Raw genomic sequence first — 20,626 nt, forward strand, 5'->3', positions numbered from 1 at the left:
GGAGCTTCATAAGCTGTTAAACGGTGTAGAAGCACCCACCCTTCCCACTGTGTGAGATGGAAGGAAACAGGTAGAAGGAGACAGTGTAATAGCCAGTGAAGATACAGCATTGATGAGCCTCTGGTAAGTTTCTCCCGCCAGAGGCCCTCTGTTTCATTAGCATAGTTATTAAAGTTGATTTTGGAAGGGGGGAGGCCATGGATACCAAATATAAGAAGATTTGCGCTGTCACGGTACCTGGATGTATGAGTAACGTCCCTGGTTTCTCAGGATGGATTGTGACTGTATAATTCCTTTAACTCTGCAGGATATTGAGTACTTATAGGCATTTAACTCTAGTCTTTCATTATCTAACTGAATAATTAAAGGGTTTTCCCACAAAGTTATAGGGCCTATAGGGCCCCCCCTCCCCACCTAGATCACGAGAACAGAGGGCAAGATGTACCCTCGTCGGACCCCCACCCGCTACCCTGAGATGGCCGGAGCAGCTGCTTGTGCATGGCCTGTTCACTGTTCATTTCTGTGAAGGTGGTGAAGATTGATGAGTGTGGCGCTCGGCAATCTCCACCAGCTCCATACAGATAAACGGAGCAGCTCGGCAATGCACCACCATGCAGCAACGAGGTGTCAGATGGTCATCAACCGGTCAGCAAGTCAGGTCATATTCTTAGGCCCTGTACTGTGATGAACTTGCATGAAGTTTGGCATTTACTTCCTATTGGAATGATAAACTTCCTAAAAACTTATTTTTTAATTTTTTAAGCTATCTTTTTTGGAGGAAGCTACTTTTGAATCGTTGCTCCCTGAGGATAGCATCCTGTGCACCTTTGTACCCGGATAGCATTTCCTCTGAATTGGCAGCTCCTAGTAAACCTTCCTGTTAACCATTGGATGCTGAGGGAAGTGTCCTATGAAGTTTAAACCCCTCTCGGGAGCTTTAAGTGATCTGGTGCCACCTGGGGAAAGGTTATTTGGAATAGAAGAGCTTCCTACTAACTTGGATAGCTTGAAGATGGCTCCTGATAGCCTTCCTCAGACCACGGTGGTTTATTAATAAACTGGCAAGCCCTCAAGTTTCTATATAGTGTGCAGTGATTCCCTTTCCATTGTTTCTTAGACATTGTGACTCAGGGTCCAGTAACTCTTGTGTCTTCTCCTGTTGAGTCAGCTAAGTATTCGTTTCAGAGTTGTCATCCTCGTTAAGCGGCAGTGTCACCCGGCACCCTTACCTAGAGAACACTTTGCACATTACAGTTTTGGAGTCCTAAATGTTAAGCGAATCCACTAAAGCAAAAGTGTGAGCACAGAAATAATCTGGCAGATTAACCTTTTAGCAGATAAGCAGGTGACATTTCCCTAGGATGAGGACTGGTGGGACGCGTGACCTCCAGTAAAGTCATGATAGAAGTTAGATTTCACTATGCAAAGTTTGGACAGGATGGATTCAGATAATTGTAGAGCTCTTCTCTTTTGACTTCATTTCCCTCTAAAATATCCCTTTTTTTATTCATCCATATTTTATTAGTTGCTCAAAGTTCTGTTCAGCTGTTTCCGAATACAACTACCTGGTCTTTTCGCTCGTTTTTGTCCTCATGCAAGTTAATCTGCCTAGTGTAGTATTTGGTGGGTAGCTGGACTCCATAATACCCTCTTTATGAAGTTGAGCCGCTCTTTATTGCAGTTTCATTTTGCCTGTAGACTATGAGACCACACATTTCAATCTCCCACGACACAACAAATAGCATTGAATACTAAGCTTTCTGTGCTCCTCCAGTGATAACCGTAAATGTGCAGGCGATAGGGATACTAGTGGTCAGATAAGAGCGGCTGTACAGGAACGAGGATGTTTTGACAAATTTGCCCTGTGGCTCTGCAGCATTTTCCAGCCTGAACATAGAACCTCTGAACTGCACGTACGGCATGCTAGCCGAAAAATGGTGATGTACTTATGCCTTATGTCAATGCTTTAAATATAGTATATAAAGAATAATTGCTGCTATATACGGTCTAAGTGATATCCTTTGAAGTCTGTACAAACCCCAAGCGTGAGAGGCTTGGTATACTAGACCAGTGTTCACACCCATTTAAAATACCTGAGCGTTTTTACATATATATTACAACCTCTGAACTGCCCCCGACAGGCAGTCGGTTTTTGTGGATCTCAAATAGTCCTATTTTTTTTTTTTTTTGATCTGATAAAAGTTTTACCTTTCAGGTCTGTAATCCTGCATAACATGGAAGATGCTTCTTCTGAATCATTATTACCTTCGTGAAACTCCCTAAAAGTTTGCCCAAACGGAGAATCTTCTACTGCACAAATTAGGATGAAGCTTACACGAGAGAAGCTTGCTTTGAACTGAAGTAACCCAGGAGACAAATTTGAGGACTGGAGTAGCCTGGGAGATGCTGCTTGTGGACTTTTGTTGCTTAGATGATGTTACCTGTGGATTTTTGTAGTCCATGAGAGGCTGCTGCTGGTCTGAAGTAGTCTGGGAGACATAAGCCTTTTGACCTGACGTCACCCAGAAAGGTTTTTTGTAGACTGGCATCACCCGAGAGATGCACCCTTTGCATTGTAGTAGGCCTAGAGAGCATCACTGTGGACTGTCATAGCCCTAGAGAGCATCACTGTGGACTATCATAGCCCTAGAGAGCATTACTGTGGACTGTCATAGCCCTAGAGAGCATCACTGTGGACTGTCATAACCCTAGAGAGCATCACTGTGGACTGTCATAGCCCTAGAGAGCATCACTGTGGACTGTCATAGCCCTCGAGAGGATGACTGAGGACTGTCATAGCCCTCGAGAGGATGACTGAGGACTGTCATAGCCCTCGAGAGGATGACTGAGGACTGTCATAGCCCTCGAGAGGATGACTGAGGACTGTCATGGCCCTCGAGAGGATGACTGAGGACTGTCATAGCCCTCGAGAGGATGACTGAGGACTGTCATGGCCCTCGAGAGGATGACTGAGGACTGTCATGGCCCTCGAGAGGATCACTGAGGATTGGCATAGCCCTCGAGATGATCACTGTGGACTGTCATAGCCCTCGAGAGGATCACTGTGGACTGTCATAACCCTAGAGAGCATCACTGTGGACTGTCATAGCCCTAGAGAGCATCACTGTGGACTGTCATAGCCCTAGAGAGCATCACTGTAGACTGTCATAACCCTAGAGAGCATCACTGTAGACTGTCATAACCCTAGAGAGCATCACTGTGGACTGTCATAGCCCTAGAGAGCATCACTGTGGACTGTCATAACCCTCGAGAGCATCACTATGGACTGTCATAACTCTCAAGAGCATCATTGTGGACTGTCATAGCCCTCGAGAGCATCATTGTGGACTGTCATAGCCCTAGAGAGCATCACTGTGGACTGTCATAACCCTAGAGAGCATCATTGTGGACTGTCATAGCCCTAGAGAGCATCACTGTGGACTGTCATAACCCTAGAGAGCATCACTGTGGACTGTCATAGCCCTAGAGAGCATCACTGTGGACTGTCATAGCCCTAGAGAGCATCACTGTGGACTGTCATAGCCCTAGAGAGCATCACTGGGGACTGTCATAACCCTAGAGAGCATCACTGTGGACTGTCATAACCCTAGAGAGCATCACTGAGGACTGTCATAACCCTAGAGAGCATCACTGTGGACTGTCATAGCCCTAGAGAGCATCATTGTGGACTGTCATAGCCCTAGAGAGCATCACTGTGGACTGTCATAGCCCTAGAGAGCATCACTGTGGACTGTCATAACCCTAGAGAGCATCACTGTGGACTGTCATAGCCCTAGAGAGCATCACTGTGGACTGTCATAACCCTAGAGAGCATCACTGTGGACTGTCATAACCCTAGAGAGCATCACTGTGGACTGTCATAGCCCTAGAGAGCATTACTGTGGACTGTCATAGCCCTAGAGAGCATCACTGTGGACTGTCATAACCCTAGAGAGCATCACTGTGGACTGTCATAACCCTAGAGAGCATCACTGTAGACTGTCATAGCCCTAGAGAGCATCACTGTGGACTGTCCTAACCCTAGAGAGCATCACTGTGGACTGTCATAGCCCTAGAGAGCATCACTGTGGACTGTCCTAACCCTAGAGAGCATCACTGTGGACTGTCATAGCCCTAGAGAGCATCACTGTGGACTGTCATAGCCCTCGAGAGGATGACTGAGGACTGTCATAGCCCTCGAGAGGATGACTGAGGACTGTCATAGCCCTCGAGAGGATGACTGAGGACTGTCATGGCCCTCGAGAGGATGACTGAGGACTGTCATGGCCCTCGAGAGGATGACTGAGGACTGTCATGGCCCTCGAGAGGATCACTGAGGATTGGCATAGCCCTCGAGAGGATCACTGTGGACTGTCATAGCCCTCGAGAGGATCACTGTGGACTGTCATAACCCTAGAGAGCATCACTGTGGACTGTCATAGCCCTAGAGAGCATCACTGTGGACTGTCATAGCCCTAGAGAGCATCACTGTGGACTGTCATAACCCTAGAGAGCATCACTGTAGACTGTCATAACCCTAGAGAGCATCACTGTGGACTGTCATAGCCCTAGAGAGCATCACTGTGGACTGTCATAACCCTCGAGAGCATCATTGTGGACTGTCATAACCCTCGAGAGCATCATTGTGGACTGTCATAACCCTAGAGAGCATCACTGTGGACTGTCATAGCCCTAGAGAGCATCACTGTGGACTGTCATAACCCTAGAGAGCATCACTGTGGACTGTCATAGCCCTAGAGAGCATCACTGTGGACTGTCATAGCCCTAGAGAGCATCACTGTGGACTGTCATAACCCTAGAGAGCATCACTGTGGACTGTCATAACCCTAGAGAGCATCACTGAGGACTGTCATAACCCTAGAGAGCATCACTGTGGACTGTCATAGCCCTAGAGAGCATCACTGTGGACTGTCATAGCCCTAGAGAGCATCACTGTGGACTGTCATAGCCCTAGAGAGCATCACTGTGGACTGTCATAGCCCTAGAGAGCATCACTGTGGACTGTCATAACCCTCGAGAGCATCACTGTGGACTGTCATAACCCTCGAGAGCATCACTGTGGACTGTCATAACCCTCGAGAGCATCACTGTGGACTGTCATAACCCTCGAGTGCATCACTGTGGACTGTCATAACCCTCGAGAGCATCACTGTGGACTGTCATAGCCCTCGAGAGCATCACTGTGGACTGTCATAGCCCTCGAGAGCATCACTGTGGACTGTCATAGCCCTAGAGAGCATCACTGTGGACTGTCATAGCCCTAGAGAGCATCACTGTGGACTGTCATAGCCCTAGAGAGCATCACTGTGGACTGTCCTAGCCCTAGAGAGCATCACTGTGGACTGTCCTAACCCTAGAGAGCATCACTGTGGACTGTCCTAGCCCTAGAGAGCATCACTGTGGACTGTCCTAGCCCTAGAGAGCATCACTGTGGACTGTCATAGCCCTAGAGAGCATCACTGTGGACTGTCATAGCCCTAGAGAGCATCACTGTGGACTGTCATAGCCCTAGAGAGCATCACTGTGGACTGTCATAGCCCTAGAGAGCATCACTGTGGACTGTCATAGCCCTAGAGAGCATCACTGTGGACTGTCCTAACCCTAGAGGGCATCACTGTGGACTGTCATAGCCCTAGAGAGCATCACTGTGGAATATCATAACCCTAGAGAGCATCACTGTGGACTGTCATAACCCTAGAGAGCATCACTGTGGACTGTCATAACCCTAGAGAGCATCACTGTGGACTGTCATAACCCTAGAGAGCATCACTGTGGACTGTCATAGCCCTAGAGAGCATCACTGTGGACTGTCATAGCCCTAGAGAGCATCACTGTGGACTGTCATAGCCCTAGAGAGCATCACTGTGGACTGTCATAACACTAGAGAGCATCACTGTGGACTGTCATAACCCTAGAGAGCATCACTGAGGACTGTCATAACCCTAGAGAGCATCACTGTGGACTGTCATAACCCTAGAGAGCATCACTGTGGACTGTCATAGCGCTAGAGAGCATCACTGTGGACTGTCATAGCCCTAGAGAGCATCACTGTGGACTGTCATAGCCCTAGAGAGCATCACTGTGGACTGTCATAGCCCTAGAGAGCATCACTGTGGACTGTCATAGCCCTAGAGAGCATCACTGTGGACTGTCCTAACCCTAGAGGGCATCACTGTGGACTGTCATAGCCCTAGAGAGCATCACTGTGGACTATCATAACCCTAGAGAGCATCACTGTGGACTGTCATAACCCTAGAGAGCATCACTGTGGACTGTCATAACCCTAGAGAGCATCACTGTGGACTGTCATAGCCCTAGAGAGCATCACTGTGGACTGTCATAGCCCTAGAGAGCATCACTGTGGACTGTCATAGCCCTAGAGAGCATCACTGTGGACTGTCATAGCCCTAGAGAGCATCACTGTGGACTGTCATAGCCCTAGAGAGCATCACTGTGGACTGTCATAGCCCTAGAGAGCATCACTGTGGACTGTCATAGCCCTAGAGAGCATCACTGTGGACTGTCATAACCCTAGAGAGCATCACTGTGGACTGTCATAACCCTAGAGAGCATCACTGAGGACTGTCATAACCCTAGAGAGCATCACTGAGGACTGTCATAACCCTAGAGAGCATCACTGTGGACTGTCATAGCCCTAGAGAGCATCACTGTGGACTGTCATAACCCTAGAGAGCATCACTGTGGACTGTCATAGCCCTAGAGAGCATCACTGTGGACTGTCATAGCCCTAGAGAGCATCACTGTGGACTGTCATAGCCCTAGAGAGCATCACTGTGGACTGTCCTAACCCTAGAGAGCATCACTGTGGACTGTCCTAGCCCTAGAGAGCATCACTGTGGACTGTCCTAACCCTAGAGAGCATCACTGTGGACTGTCATAGCCCTAGAGAGCATCACTGTGGACTGTCCTAGCCCTAGAGAGCATCACTGTGGACTGTCCTAACCCTAGAGAGCATCACTGAGGACTGTCATAGCCCTCGAGAGCATCACTGTGGACTGTCATAGCCCTAGAGAGCATCACTGTGGACTGTCCTAACCCTAGAGAGCATCACTGTGGACTGTCCTAGCCCTAGAGAGCATCACTGTGGACTGTCCTAACCCTAGAGAGCATCACTGTGGACTGTCATAGCCCTAGAGAGCATCACTGTGGACTGTCATAGCCCTAGAGAGAATCACTGTGGACTGTCATAGCCCTAGAGAGCATCACTGTGGACTGTCATAGCCCTAGAGAGCATCACTGTGGACTGTCATAGCCCTAGAGAGCATCACTGTGGACTGTCATAGCCCTAGAGAGCATCACTGTGGACTGTCATAGCCCTAGAGAGCATCACTGTGGACTGTCATAGCCCTAGAGAGCATCACTGTGGAAAGCCATAGTCTGGGAGAGGCGCCATGTGGACTTTTGAAGCCTTTGTGACACTCTCTATAGTAGGTTGTAATGATGAAAAATCTTCCTATGGTCTGGTATGAACAGGTAGAAACTCCCTGTGTGGCTTGGATTAGGTCCTTGTAAAGGCTTCCTATGACCTGCCTTTACACTGGAGAATCTTCATGAGAATCACTGGACCCTGGAAAAAGCTCCATGTGAGCCGCTATATCATGCGGAGAAAAGCTCCTATTGAGCCTTGAAACCTGTGTGTAGCTCTCGCGAGCCAAAGAAGCCAAAATGAAACACAATGTGGAGCGGCTAGAAGAGACACCTATAAACCAATGTAACCCGGTCCTAACCTTTGAACTGCCATAAGCTGGAAAAAAGCTTCCTGTTACCGGTATAACCTGGGATACAATGTTGCTAGTACCTGGTCGGCTGACCTGTGCTTATTCCTGGGCGCCTCCCCTGGAGGTTGTACATGTGATATTGTAGCAGAGCTGCAGGGTACAGTACACGATGGGGTTAATGTGCCGGAGTGTGCAGCATTAGATTTTATTTCCTTTTATAGCTAATGACTTTATCCATTGAGCGGCTCATCCCTGTATTGATCACAGCAGAGATCGGTGGAGGGGTCTAATCATTTCTCTCTATTTCATTAGACGCTTTGCATCATTTACTGTATGAATTATTTATTGCAAATATTTATAGTTTGTGTAGGAGGGAAAACAATGACGCTTCTACTTTGTGAAAATCTATTGTTTCTTGTCTCCATTTTATTGCTATTTTCTTTTTTTTTATTATAATATTGGTTTTGGCTTAAATGCAGCAAAATCAGCAATTTACTCTGCATTGTTTTCCCAGTTCACACTCAGCACCACATTGCAGCTCATGGCGCCCGGACTGTATCCTACTGGATTGCTGTTTGCTGTGTATTTAATAGTAATAAATAGTTTCCTGTAATCACTGTAACTCACTATTCTGCTGCTGGTGCAGTCACTGTGTACATACATGACATTACTTATCCTGTACTGATCCTGAGTTACATCCTGTATTATACCCCAGAGCTGCACTCACTATTCTGCTGCTGGTGCAGTCACTGTGTACATACATGACATTACTTATCCTGTACTGATCCTGAGTTACATCCTGTATTATACCCCAGAGCTGCACTCACTATTCTGCTGCTGGTGCAGTCACTGTGTACATACATGACATTACTTATCCTGTACTGATCCTGAGTTACATCCTGTATTATACCCCAGAGCTGCACTCACTATTCTGCTGCTGGTGCAGTCACTGTGTACATACATGACATTACTTATCCTGTACTGATCCCGAGTTACATCCTGTATTATACCCCAGAGCTGCACTCACTATTCTGCTGCTGGTGCAGTCACTGTGTATATACATGACATTACTTATCCTGTACTGATCCTGAGTTACATCCTGTATTATACCCCAGAGCTGCACTCACTATTCTGCTGCTGGTGCAGTCACTGTGTACATACATGACATTACTTATCCTGTACTGATCCTGAGTTACATCCTGTATTATACCCCAGAGCTGCACTCACTATTCTGCTGCTGGTGCAGTCACTGTGTACATACATGACATTACTTATCCTGTACTGATCCTGAGTTACATCCTGTATTATACTCCAGAGCTGCACTCACTATTCTGCTGCTGGTGCAGTCACTGTGTACATACATGACATTACTTATCCTGTACTGATCCTGAGTTACATCCTGTATTATACCCCAGAGCTGCACTCACTATTTTGCTGCTGGTGCAGTCACTGTGTACATACATGACATTACTTATCCTGTACTGATCCCGAGTTACATCCTGTATTATACCCCAGAGCTGCACTCACTATTCTGCTGCTGGCGCAGTCACAGTGTACATACATGACATTACTTATCCTGTACTGATCCCGAGTTACATCCTGTATTATACCCCAGAGCTGCACTCACTATTCTACTGGTGCAGTCACTGTGTACATACATGACATTACTTATCCTGTACTGATCCTGAGTTACATCCTGTTTTATACTCCAGAGCTACACTCACTATTCTGCTGCTGGTTCAGTCACTGTGTATATACATGACATTACTTATCCTGTACTGATCCTGAGTTACATCCTGTATTATACTCCAGAGCTGCACTCACTATTCTGCTGCTAGTGCAGTCACTGTGTACATACATGACATTACTTATCCTGTACTGATCCTGAGTTACATCCTGTATTATATCCCAGAGCTGCACTTACTATTCTGCTGCTGGTGCAGTCACTGTGTACATACATGACATTACTTATCCTGTACTGATCCTGAGTTACATCCTGTATTATACCCCAGAGCTGCACTCACTATTCTGCTGCTGGTGCAGTCACTGTGTACATACATGACATTACTTATCCTGTACTGATCCTGAGTTACATCCTGTATTATACTCCAGAGCTGCACTCACTATTCTGCTGCTGGTGCAGTCACTGTGTACATACATGACATTACTTATCCTGTACTGATCCTGAGTTACATCCTGTATATACTCCAGAGCTGCACTCACTATTCTGCTGCTGGTGCAGTCACTGTGTACATACATGACATCACTTATCCTGTTCTGATCCTGAGTTACATCCTGTATTATATCCCAGAACTGCACTTACTATTCTGCTGCTGGTGCAGTCCCTGTGTATATACATGACATTACTTATCCTGTACTGATCCTGAGTTACATCCTGTATTATACCCCAGAGCTGCATTCACTATTCTGCTGCTGGTGCAGTCACTGTGTACATACATGACATTACTTATCCTTTACTGATCCTGAGTTACATCCTGTATTATACCCCAGAGCTGCACTCACTATTCTGCTGCTGGTGCAGTCACTGTGTACATGCATGACATTACTTATCCTGTACTGATCCTGAGTTACATCCTGTATTATACCCCAGAGCTGCACTCACTATTCTGCTGCTGGTGCAGTCACTGTACATACATGACATTACTTATCCTGTACTGATCCTGAGTTACATCCTGTATTATACTCCAGAGCTGCACTCACTATTCTGCTGCTGGTGCAGTCACTGTGTACATGCATGACATTACTTATCCTGTACTGATCCTGAGTTACATCCTGTATTATACCCCAGAGCTGCACTCACTATTCTGCTGCTGGTGCAGTCACTGTGTACATACATGACATTACTTATCCTGTACTGATCCTGAGTTACATCCTGTATTATACCCCAGAGCTGCGCTCATTTTGCCGGTAGAGACAAATTACATAACATTACTTTTTACAACTTGCGTGATATATTTAGTTTTTCTACATCCGTTTACTGCTTGAGCTTTCATATAAAAATGCACTTAACTCACTGTAAATTTCACAAGATTTACATTGAACAAGCAGATAGATTACAGCTCTGAGGTCTGTAGACTTGTTATTACAATTCTGAAGTTAATCTTTTTTTTTTTTTTTTTTTTACTGTAAAAATAATACAATATATTCCCGCCACAAATAATTAAAAATGATTTCGTTGACCTTTATTTTGTATTTTTTTTTCATCTCCATAATGTTCTCAGCACAAACCTAGGTAAATGTTATAATAGACAAAAAGCTTCTCCGCAACTCAGAGAATTGAAGTTTATTAATCTTTGTTATTTTTCAGATGGGCCTCGGAAAAACTCTCCAGGCCATTGCCGTGGCCTATTGCTACAGAGAGGAGTGGCCGCTTCTCATTGTCGTTCCTTCTTCCTTGAAGTATCCTTGGATTGAGGAGATGGAGAAGTGGATCCCAGAGCTGGGACCGGAGGACATAACCGTCATTGAGAACAAGACAGATGTCGGGTAAGTTTGGCCTCCTCATCTCACTGTACGTGTAGAAACATGATCCAAATTATCGCTGACTCATTAACAAAACCTTCAGAATTTAACTGCATAAGAGAACATAACAAACCGTGTACTATAAGGCTTATTCACTAAGGGCCGTGCGCTGCACTTTCATCGGACTGCGCACCGTTTTCGGGGATTGCATGGCTATGACAGGTATTTAAAAGGTGTCTGCACTGGGATTGTGTCGCAAGTGATCGGATCGTGGCGCACCTGCGCTGCTTCCATGCGACAGAAATCGGGGGGCGTGCCGTCGGACGATCCCACTTATTCGGACTGAGTGCGGGATTTAACTTTCAAATTGTGTCTTAAGACAATGCACTAACATGCATCGGGAAGAAGAGCTCCGGGGACCTAAGCAGGGAAGCGACACATGCAGGATATCAGGTGCAGGATCTTAGTGACTCCCTGCACAGCGCATTATACACGGACAATGCACTTACATGCACCAGGAAGAAGAAGGTGAACTCCGGGGACCTGAGCGGGGAAGCGACACATGCAGGATATCGGGTGCATGATCTTAGTCACTCCCTGCACAGCGCATTATACACGGACAATGCACTTACATGCACCAGGAAGAAGAAGGTGAACTCCGGGGACCTGAGCGGGGAAGCGGCACATGCAGGATATCGGGTGCACGCTCTTAGTGACTCCCCGCACAGCGCATTATACACGGACAATGCACTTACATGCACCAGGAAGAAGAAGGTGAACTCCGGGGACCTGAGCGGGGAAGCGACACATGCAGGATATCAGGTGCAGGATCTTAGTGACTCCCTGCACAGCGCATTATACACGGACAATGCACTTACATGCACCAGGAAGAAGAAGGTGAACTCCAGGGACCTGAGCGGGGAAGCGACACATGCAGGATATCGGACGCAGGATCTTAGTGACTCCCCGCACAGCGCATTATACACGGACAATGCACTTACATGCACCAGGAAGAAGAAGGTGAACTCCGGGGACCTGAGCGGGGAAGAGACACATGCAGGATATCAGGTGCAGGATCTTAGTGACTTCCCGCGCATTATACACGGACAATGCACTTACATGCACCAGGAAGAAGAAGGTGAACTCCGGGGACCTGAGCGGGGAAGAGACACATGCAGGATATCGGGCGCAGGATCTTAGCGACTCCCCGCACAGCGCATTATACACGGACAATGCACTTACATGCACTAGGAAGAAGGTGAATTCTGGGGACCTGAGCGGGGAAGCGACACATGCAGGATATCGGGCGCACGATCTTAGTGACTCTCCGCACAGTGCATTATACACGGACAATGCACTTACATGCACCAGGAAGAAGAAGGTGAACTCCGGGGACCTGAGCGGGGAAGTGACACATGCAGGATATCGGGCGCAGGATCTTAGTGACTCCCTGCACAGCGCATTACACACGGACAATGCACTTACATGCACTAGGAAGAAGAAGGTGAACTCCGGGAACCTGAGCGGGGAAGCGGCACATGCAGGATATCGGGTGCACGCTCTTAGTGACTCCCCGCACAGCGCATTATACACGGACAATGCACTTACATGCACCAGGAATAAGAAGGTGAACTCCACGGACCTGAGCGGGGAAGCGTCACATGCAGGATATCGGGCGCAGGATCTTAGCGACTCCCCGCACAGCGCATTATACACGGACAATGCACTTACATGCACTAGGAAGAAGGTGAATTCTGGGGACCTGAGCGGGGAAGCGACACATGCAGGATATCGGGCGCACGATCTTAGTGACTCTCCGCACAGCGCATTATACATGGACAATGCACTTACATGCAGCAGGAGGAAGAAGGTGAACTCCGGGGACCTAAGCGGGGAAGCGACACATGCAGGATATCGGGTGCACGATCTTAGTCCCCGCACAGTGCATGATTGTAGGACAATGCACTTTTGTTGAACTCCAGCGGTCGTGTAAGTAAATTATCCTGATAATGTGTTTTTAGAGAAAAATCCTTCTTATTCCACTCATCAGACTTCTTTCATCCTCCCCCTCCATCATAAACTTTTACTTACAATAACATGATTGCCAAATTTCTATTGTTAAAGAAAGAGAACAGTCCCATCAGTACAGATCAGTCCTTCTTTATATTGCTTTATATCAGTGAACCTTTTACAGAACGAGTGCACGAGCTACAACCAAAATCCAGTTATTTACCCTGAAGAGCCAACGTGGCATTTTAAGCAGTAACTTATCGTTACCTGTTCTTCCACATCTTCCAATCATATCAGCCCTTGAGGCCACCAATACAGTTGAAATAAGGAGGGCACATTCACACTCTCATTGTAGCTTCTCTCCAGGGCCTCTCTCTAGAGAAAGAATGAAGGGTTAAGCAGGAAGACCCCCAAAGATAATGCAGCCCTGTCCACACCTTCTCACTTTTCCCGCATTTCTAAACAGCCAATTAAGTATTGCTTTAAAATAGGTCTAAGAGCAGCATCTCTTAAGTTGCCTGGGACTGCAGGAAGATCCAGTGTTTGGTGAACTCTGTCCTGTGGTGATGTCCTGAGTGCCTGCAGAAAGAGCTATGAGTGCCACCTCTGGCACCCAGAGTGGTCTTTTACTCACTATTGGGTGGAGTAGCAGGTTGTTCTATTTTATGTGCTGACCACATCGCTCAGGTATACCTGGCAGGCACATTCACTGTGCAGTAATGTCATGTGACCAGGGTGACATCATCGCAGGTTCTTTAGCCTTCTAAAATTACCAAACTGTACACCGTGCACATATCTGAGCAAATATAATCAGCACCCTGCATAGAGGGGGATTATAAGTGCATGCATGCTGTGATTTTATGGTCTCAGATATGTACATTGTGCACAGTTTACTAATGTTAGTAGGCTAAATAAACCTGAGATGTCACCCTGGTCTCATGACATTAGGCCAGGAAATCTCCGCATTTAACTCACTCTAGGTAACCCTTCATACCAGGTAAGTTTATAACTCTGATTTTATGGAGATGTGAAGGAATCAATTTTTAACTTAATCTGATTATTTCCTCTCACAGGAGGATATCCACGTGTAAAGTGACCGTTTTGGGGTACGGCCTATTAACCGCGGACGCCAAGATCCTGATCGATGCCCTATATAAACAACACTTCAGGGTGGTTTTGGTGGACGAGTCTCACTACATGAAATCAAGAAACGCATCTCGGAGCAAACTACTGCTGCCTATTGTTCAGAAATCGACCCGAGCTCTTCTTCTCACCGGGACGCCGGCTCTGGGAAGACCCGAAGAAGTAATCAAATTCCTACTTTCCCTTTTCTAGTCTTTTACATGAAATCTGAAATATCTGTATATGCTCTTCTGTTCCTTAGCGACTACACACAAAAAAAAATGTCTGGTTTCTTGGCTAACGAGTGATATTTACAGAGCTTGCCCCCCCTCCCCCACCTTTCTTTTCAGCTTTATATGCAGGTCGATGGTCTGTTCCCCAGACGTTTCGGAACGTGGACAGAATATGCCAAGAAATACTGTAACGCACATGTCAGGTATCCACTGTCATTAATTCTGCTAATTACAACATATGTTATTATTGAAGTCGGAGCGGGGGAGGGGCAGTTTACTAACAGAATGTGCACATTTCAGCCAGAAAACCATTATCCGAAAGTATATTTAGAATGTGCCATTTTCTATCAGATGGAAATGTAGTGTAAAAGTATCTGATACCCCTGTCTGTGCAGAGGGACACATCTCCTGCCTCCCTAATGGCTGCTATACTGGTTAGGAGCCATCTACCCAATTACAATGCAATCATAGAAAAATCCATTTCTGGACCATTTTCATTTGCATCAATATTCTCTAAAATGACTATGAGCACAAGTTTTGGCCACATTTTCAATAACCCAAAGTTTTGGCACGGTTTCTCTGCTGAAAATGAAGCCAACATATTCAAGGTGTAAAGTTTGACTAGACTTTAGGGGGAGATTTATTACTTGCGAATTACCAGGAATTGTGATTATTTCCCCTTTATTCCACCTCTACAACAAAGGGGGCAAGAAAGGGGGGCACATTGGAGAGGGTTGGCATGGGGCATTCAGTGTACGCCATAGTGCCGAGCCGGGCGTCATGGGCAACTATGGGGACGTAGTTGCACATCTCCATACATCGATGTATAAAAGAGTAATTAATGGGTGTGATAAAATTAAGATTTTTTTTTTTTTTAAATGTATTATTCAAAAGTTGGTTTCTCTACTAAGTAAGAAAATTAATGGGAGGTGAAAGTTGTAAAAACCAAGCCTGTACGAAAATGGCACAACAGTGTTGTTTAGTCAAGTTAACATTTGGGACATTTTTGTCTCCCCAGTAAAAAGCACAGCACAGGAAATGATTATTTTTTTAAATATAAAACCCTTCAAAAAATATCTTTTTTTTTTTTTTTTTTAAGGTGGGGCTTAAAAAATTGGAAAAATGTCTGCGGCGTTAGAAGGTTTACTTTGTAATAAATGATGGAGGTGGGGGGGGGGGGGTGACTTGTTGTGTTTAGGTTTGTTAGCGTTTAGGAATATTCTCAGCCATTGCTTTATGACTTGAGTGTTGTCCCAACTCAAACTTTTCCCAACTTATCCTGATTTTCTAGCGAAAAGTATAAATAGTTGTTTTTATAGCGATGTTTCTTTTTTTCTTTGTTCACCTCCATTGTAAGGCGAGTTCCCCCTTATGTAAAACACTGCCGGAGGACCTGGCTCTGGCGGCCTACTAATGTATGTAACTAGGGCTCAGCATTTCATAGAAGGTAATGCCTGGCGTGGAGCGCTCAGGAAAGCCGCTCTTCCCAAGCAAACTCGCTACAAGTGCTATAACATTGTAATTGAATTCCTGCGGCTGCTGCGGATACCGGTCTGCAGCCCGAGATAAAAGCCGCCCCTGGGAGACTAGTCTTATGTGCGGCAGCAAAGCCATGTCTGGTGTCCAGAAGAAGAGGTACCACGGCCCCCCGAAATCTTACCGCCAAGTCCTTCCATATCACCGGGAGCCGCTATAGACTGCTCTGTAACACATCTCACGACCCGGCAGCAGGCAGAGTGTTTAACGTGAGTTTTTTGTGCGAGACGCTGGATTCAAGTGTTTTCAAATTTCTCCCCAAGGTACTTCGGCAATAGGACTCAGTGGGATTACAGAGGAGCCTCCAATTTAGATGACTTACATCAGCGATTAAGCGGCATCATGATCAGACGATTAAAGAACGAGGTTTTAACGCAGCTCCCTCCCAAAATCAGACAGCGCATCCCCTTTGATCTGCCAAAAGACGTGGCCAAGGTGGGACCCCCTGACATCAGGTTCTATGAGTGGTTACTATTCAATCATTAAACGTCACATATAATAACTCAGTCATTATTTATGTTTTTTATAGCATACACAAAGATTAACACCAGTATTTATGACATTATATGATTTTTATTCTGCATTTTTTTAGCCCTCTATAGGCTCCATTTCTAATTCTCACTGGTTTTTGACAAATGGTGAAGTCTAAATACTATTAGACTGCAATGTACAAAGGAAAACAGGACATTCGGCTTACAAAGTTACACTTGCTGAATCAGAATCATCTTCACATATAAAATATGGGTGAACCAGAATTTATGTGAATGAAGAACTTTGGGTAAGATAGAAAACTTACAGATCGCTTCAGCAGCCTATGTACAAGAATATAACTTCTATAATACTGCCTCCTATGTACAAGAATATAACTACTATAATACTGCCCCCTATGTACAGGAATATAACTACTATAATACTGCCCCCTATGTACAGGAATATAACTACCATAATACTGCCCCCTATGTACAGGAATATAACTACTATAATACTGCCCCCTATGTACAAGAATATAACTACTATAATACTGCCCCCTATGTACAAGAATATAACTACTATAATACTGCCCCCTATGTACAAGAATATAACTACTATAATACTGCCCCTATGTACAGGAATATAACTACTATAATACTGCCCCCTATGTACAAGAATATAACTACTATAATACTGCCCCCTATGTACAAGAATATAACTACTATAATACTGCCCCCTATGTACAAGAATATAACTACTATAATACTGCCCCCTATGTACAAGAATATAACTACTATAATACTGCCCCCTATGTACAAGAATATAACTACTATAATACTGCCCCCTATGTACAGGAATATAACTACTATAATACTGCCCCCTATGTACAGGAATATAACTACTATAATACTGCCTCCTATGTACAGGAATATAACTACTATAATACTGCCCCCTATGTACAAGAATATAACTACTATAATACTGCCCCCTATGTACAAGAATATAACTTCTATAATACTGCCTCCTATGTACAGGAATATAACTACTATAATACTGCCTCCTATGTACAGGAATATAACTACTATAATACTGCCCCTATGTACAGGAATATAACTTCTATAATACTGCCTCCTATGTACAAGAATATAACTACTATAATACTGCCCCTATGTACAGGAATATAACTACTATAATACTGCCCCCTATGTACAAGAATATAACTACTATAATACTGCCCCCTATGTACAGGAATATAACTACTATAATACTGCCTCCTATGTACAGGAATATAACTACTATAATACTGCCCCCTATGTACAAGAATATAACTACTATAATACTGCCCCCTATGTACAGGAATATAACTACTATAATACTGCCCCCTATGTACAGGAATATAACTACTATAATACTGCCCCCTATGTACAAGAATATAACTACTATAATACTGCCCCCTATGTACAGGAATATAACTACTATAATACTGCCCCCTATGTACAGGGATATAACTACTATAATACTGCCCCCTATGTACAGGGATATAACTACTATAATACTGCCCCCTATGCACAAGAATATAACTACTATAATACTGCCCCCTATGTACAAGAATATAACTACTATAATACTCCCCCTATGTACGGGAATATAACTACTATACTACTGCCCCTATGTACAGGAATATAACTACTATACTACTGCCCCTATGTACAGGAATATAACTACTATAATACTGCTCCCTATGTACAGGAATATAACTACTATAATACTGCTCCCTATGTACAAGACTATAACTACTATAATACTGCCTCCTATGTACGGGAATATAGCTACTATAATACTGCCCCCTATGTACAAGAATATAACTACTATAATACTGCCCCCTATGTACAAGAATATAACTACTATAATACTGCCCCCTATGTACAGGAATATAACTACTATAATACTGCCCCCTATGTACAAGAATATAACTACTATAATACTGCCCCCTATGTACAAGAATATAACTACTATAATACTGCCCCCTATGTACAAGAATATAACTACTATAATACTGCCCCCTATGTACAAGAATATAACTACTATAATACTGCCCCCTATGTACAGGAATATAACTACTATAATACTGCCCCCTATGTACAAGAATATAACTACTATAATACTGCCCCCTATGTACAGGAATATAACTACTATAATACTGCCCCCTATGTACAAGAATATAACTACTATGATACTGCTCCCTATGTACAGGAATATAACTACTATAATACTGCCCCCTGTGTACAGGAATATAACTACTATAATACTGCCCCCTATGTACAAGAATATAACTACTATAATACTGCCCCCTATATACAGGAATATAACTACTATAATACTGCCCCTATGTACAGGAATATAACTACTATACTACTGCCCCTATGTACAGGAATATAACTACTATAATACTGCTCCCTATGTACAGGAATATAACTACTATAATACTGCCCCCTATGTACAGGAATATAACTACTATAATACTGCCCCCTATGTACAAGAATATAACTACTATAATACTGCCCCCTATGTACAGGAATATAACTACTATAATACTGCCCCCTATGTACAAGAATATAACTACTATGATACTGCTCCCTATGTACAGGAATATAACTACTATAATACTGCCCCTATGTACAGGAATATAACTACTATAATACTGCCCCCTATGTACAAGAATATAACTACTATAATACTGCCCCCTGTGTACAGGAATATAACTACTATAATACTGCCCCCTATGTACAAGAATATAACTACTATAATACTGCCTCCTATGTACGGGAATATAGCTACTATAATACTGCCCCCTATGTACAAGAATATAACTACTATAATACTGCCCCCTATGTACAAGAATATAACTACTATAATACTGCCCCCTATGTACAGGAATATAACTACTATAATACTGCCCCCTATGTACAAGAATATAACTACTATAATACTGCCCCCTATGTACAAGAATATAACTACTATAAAACTGCCCCCTATGTACAGGGATATAACTACTATAATACTGCCCCCTATGTACAGGGATATAACTACTATAATACTGTCCCCTATGCACAAGAATATAACTACTATAATACTGCCCCCTATGTACAAGAATATAACTACTATAATACTCCCCCTATGTACGGGAATATAACTACTATACTACTGCCCCTATGTACAGGAATATAACTACTATACTACTGCCCCTATGTACAGGAATATAACTACTATAATACTGCTCCCTATGTACAGGAATATAACTACTATAATACTGCTCCCTATGTACAAGACTATAACTACTATAATACTGCCTCCTATGTACGGGAATATAGCTACTATAATACTGCCCCCTATGTACAAGAATATAACTACTATAATACTGCCCCCTATGTACAAGAATATAACTACTATAATACTGCCCCCTATGTACAAGAATATAACTACTATAATACTGCCCCCTATGTACAAGAATATAACTACTATAATACTGCCCCCTATGTACAAGAATATAACTACTATAATACTGCCCCCTATGTACAGGAATATAACTACTATAATACTGCCCCCTATGTACAAGAATATAACTACTATAATACTGCCCCCTATGTACAAGAATATAACTACTATAATAATGCCCCCTATGTACAAGAATATAACTACTATAATACTGCCCCCTATGTACAAGAATATAACTACTATAATACTGCCCCCTATGTACAGGAATATAACTACTATAATACTGCCCCCTATGTACAGGAATATAACTACTATAATACTGCCCCCTATGTACAGGAATATAACTACTATAATACTGCCCCCTATGTACAAGAATATAACTACTATGATACTGCTCCCTATGTACAGGAATATAACTACTATAATACTGCCCCCTGTGTACAGGAATATAACTACTATAATACTGCCCCCTATGTACAAGAATATAACTACTATAATACTGCCCCCTATATACAG

At 44.0% G+C, this 20,626-nt stretch overlaps 1 protein-coding gene across 4 annotated transcripts in view; it reads left to right on the forward strand.

Annotated features, from left to right (window-relative positions):
- ZRANB3 (zinc finger RANBP2-type containing 3) overlaps nucleotides 1-20,626 on the forward strand; it is a 184,215-nt gene that overhangs the window by 75,000 nt on the left and 88,589 nt on the right. For all 4 annotated transcript variants that reach the window (XM_072122262.1, XM_072122263.1, XM_072122264.1 and 1 more), the window contains exons 4-7: nucleotides 11,089-11,267; nucleotides 14,327-14,558; nucleotides 14,726-14,811; nucleotides 16,408-16,579. In XM_072122262.1, the coding sequence (XP_071978363.1) occupies nucleotides 11,089-11,267; nucleotides 14,327-14,558; nucleotides 14,726-14,811; nucleotides 16,408-16,579 (669 nt within the window). The remainder of the gene's footprint in view (nucleotides 1-11,088; nucleotides 11,268-14,326; nucleotides 14,559-14,725; nucleotides 14,812-16,407; nucleotides 16,580-20,626) is intronic.

Source organism: Engystomops pustulosus, chromosome 8, assembly GCF_040894005.1.
Source record: "Engystomops pustulosus chromosome 8, aEngPut4.maternal, whole genome shotgun sequence".
Taxonomy (NCBI): domain Eukaryota; kingdom Metazoa; phylum Chordata; class Amphibia; order Anura; family Leptodactylidae; genus Engystomops; species Engystomops pustulosus.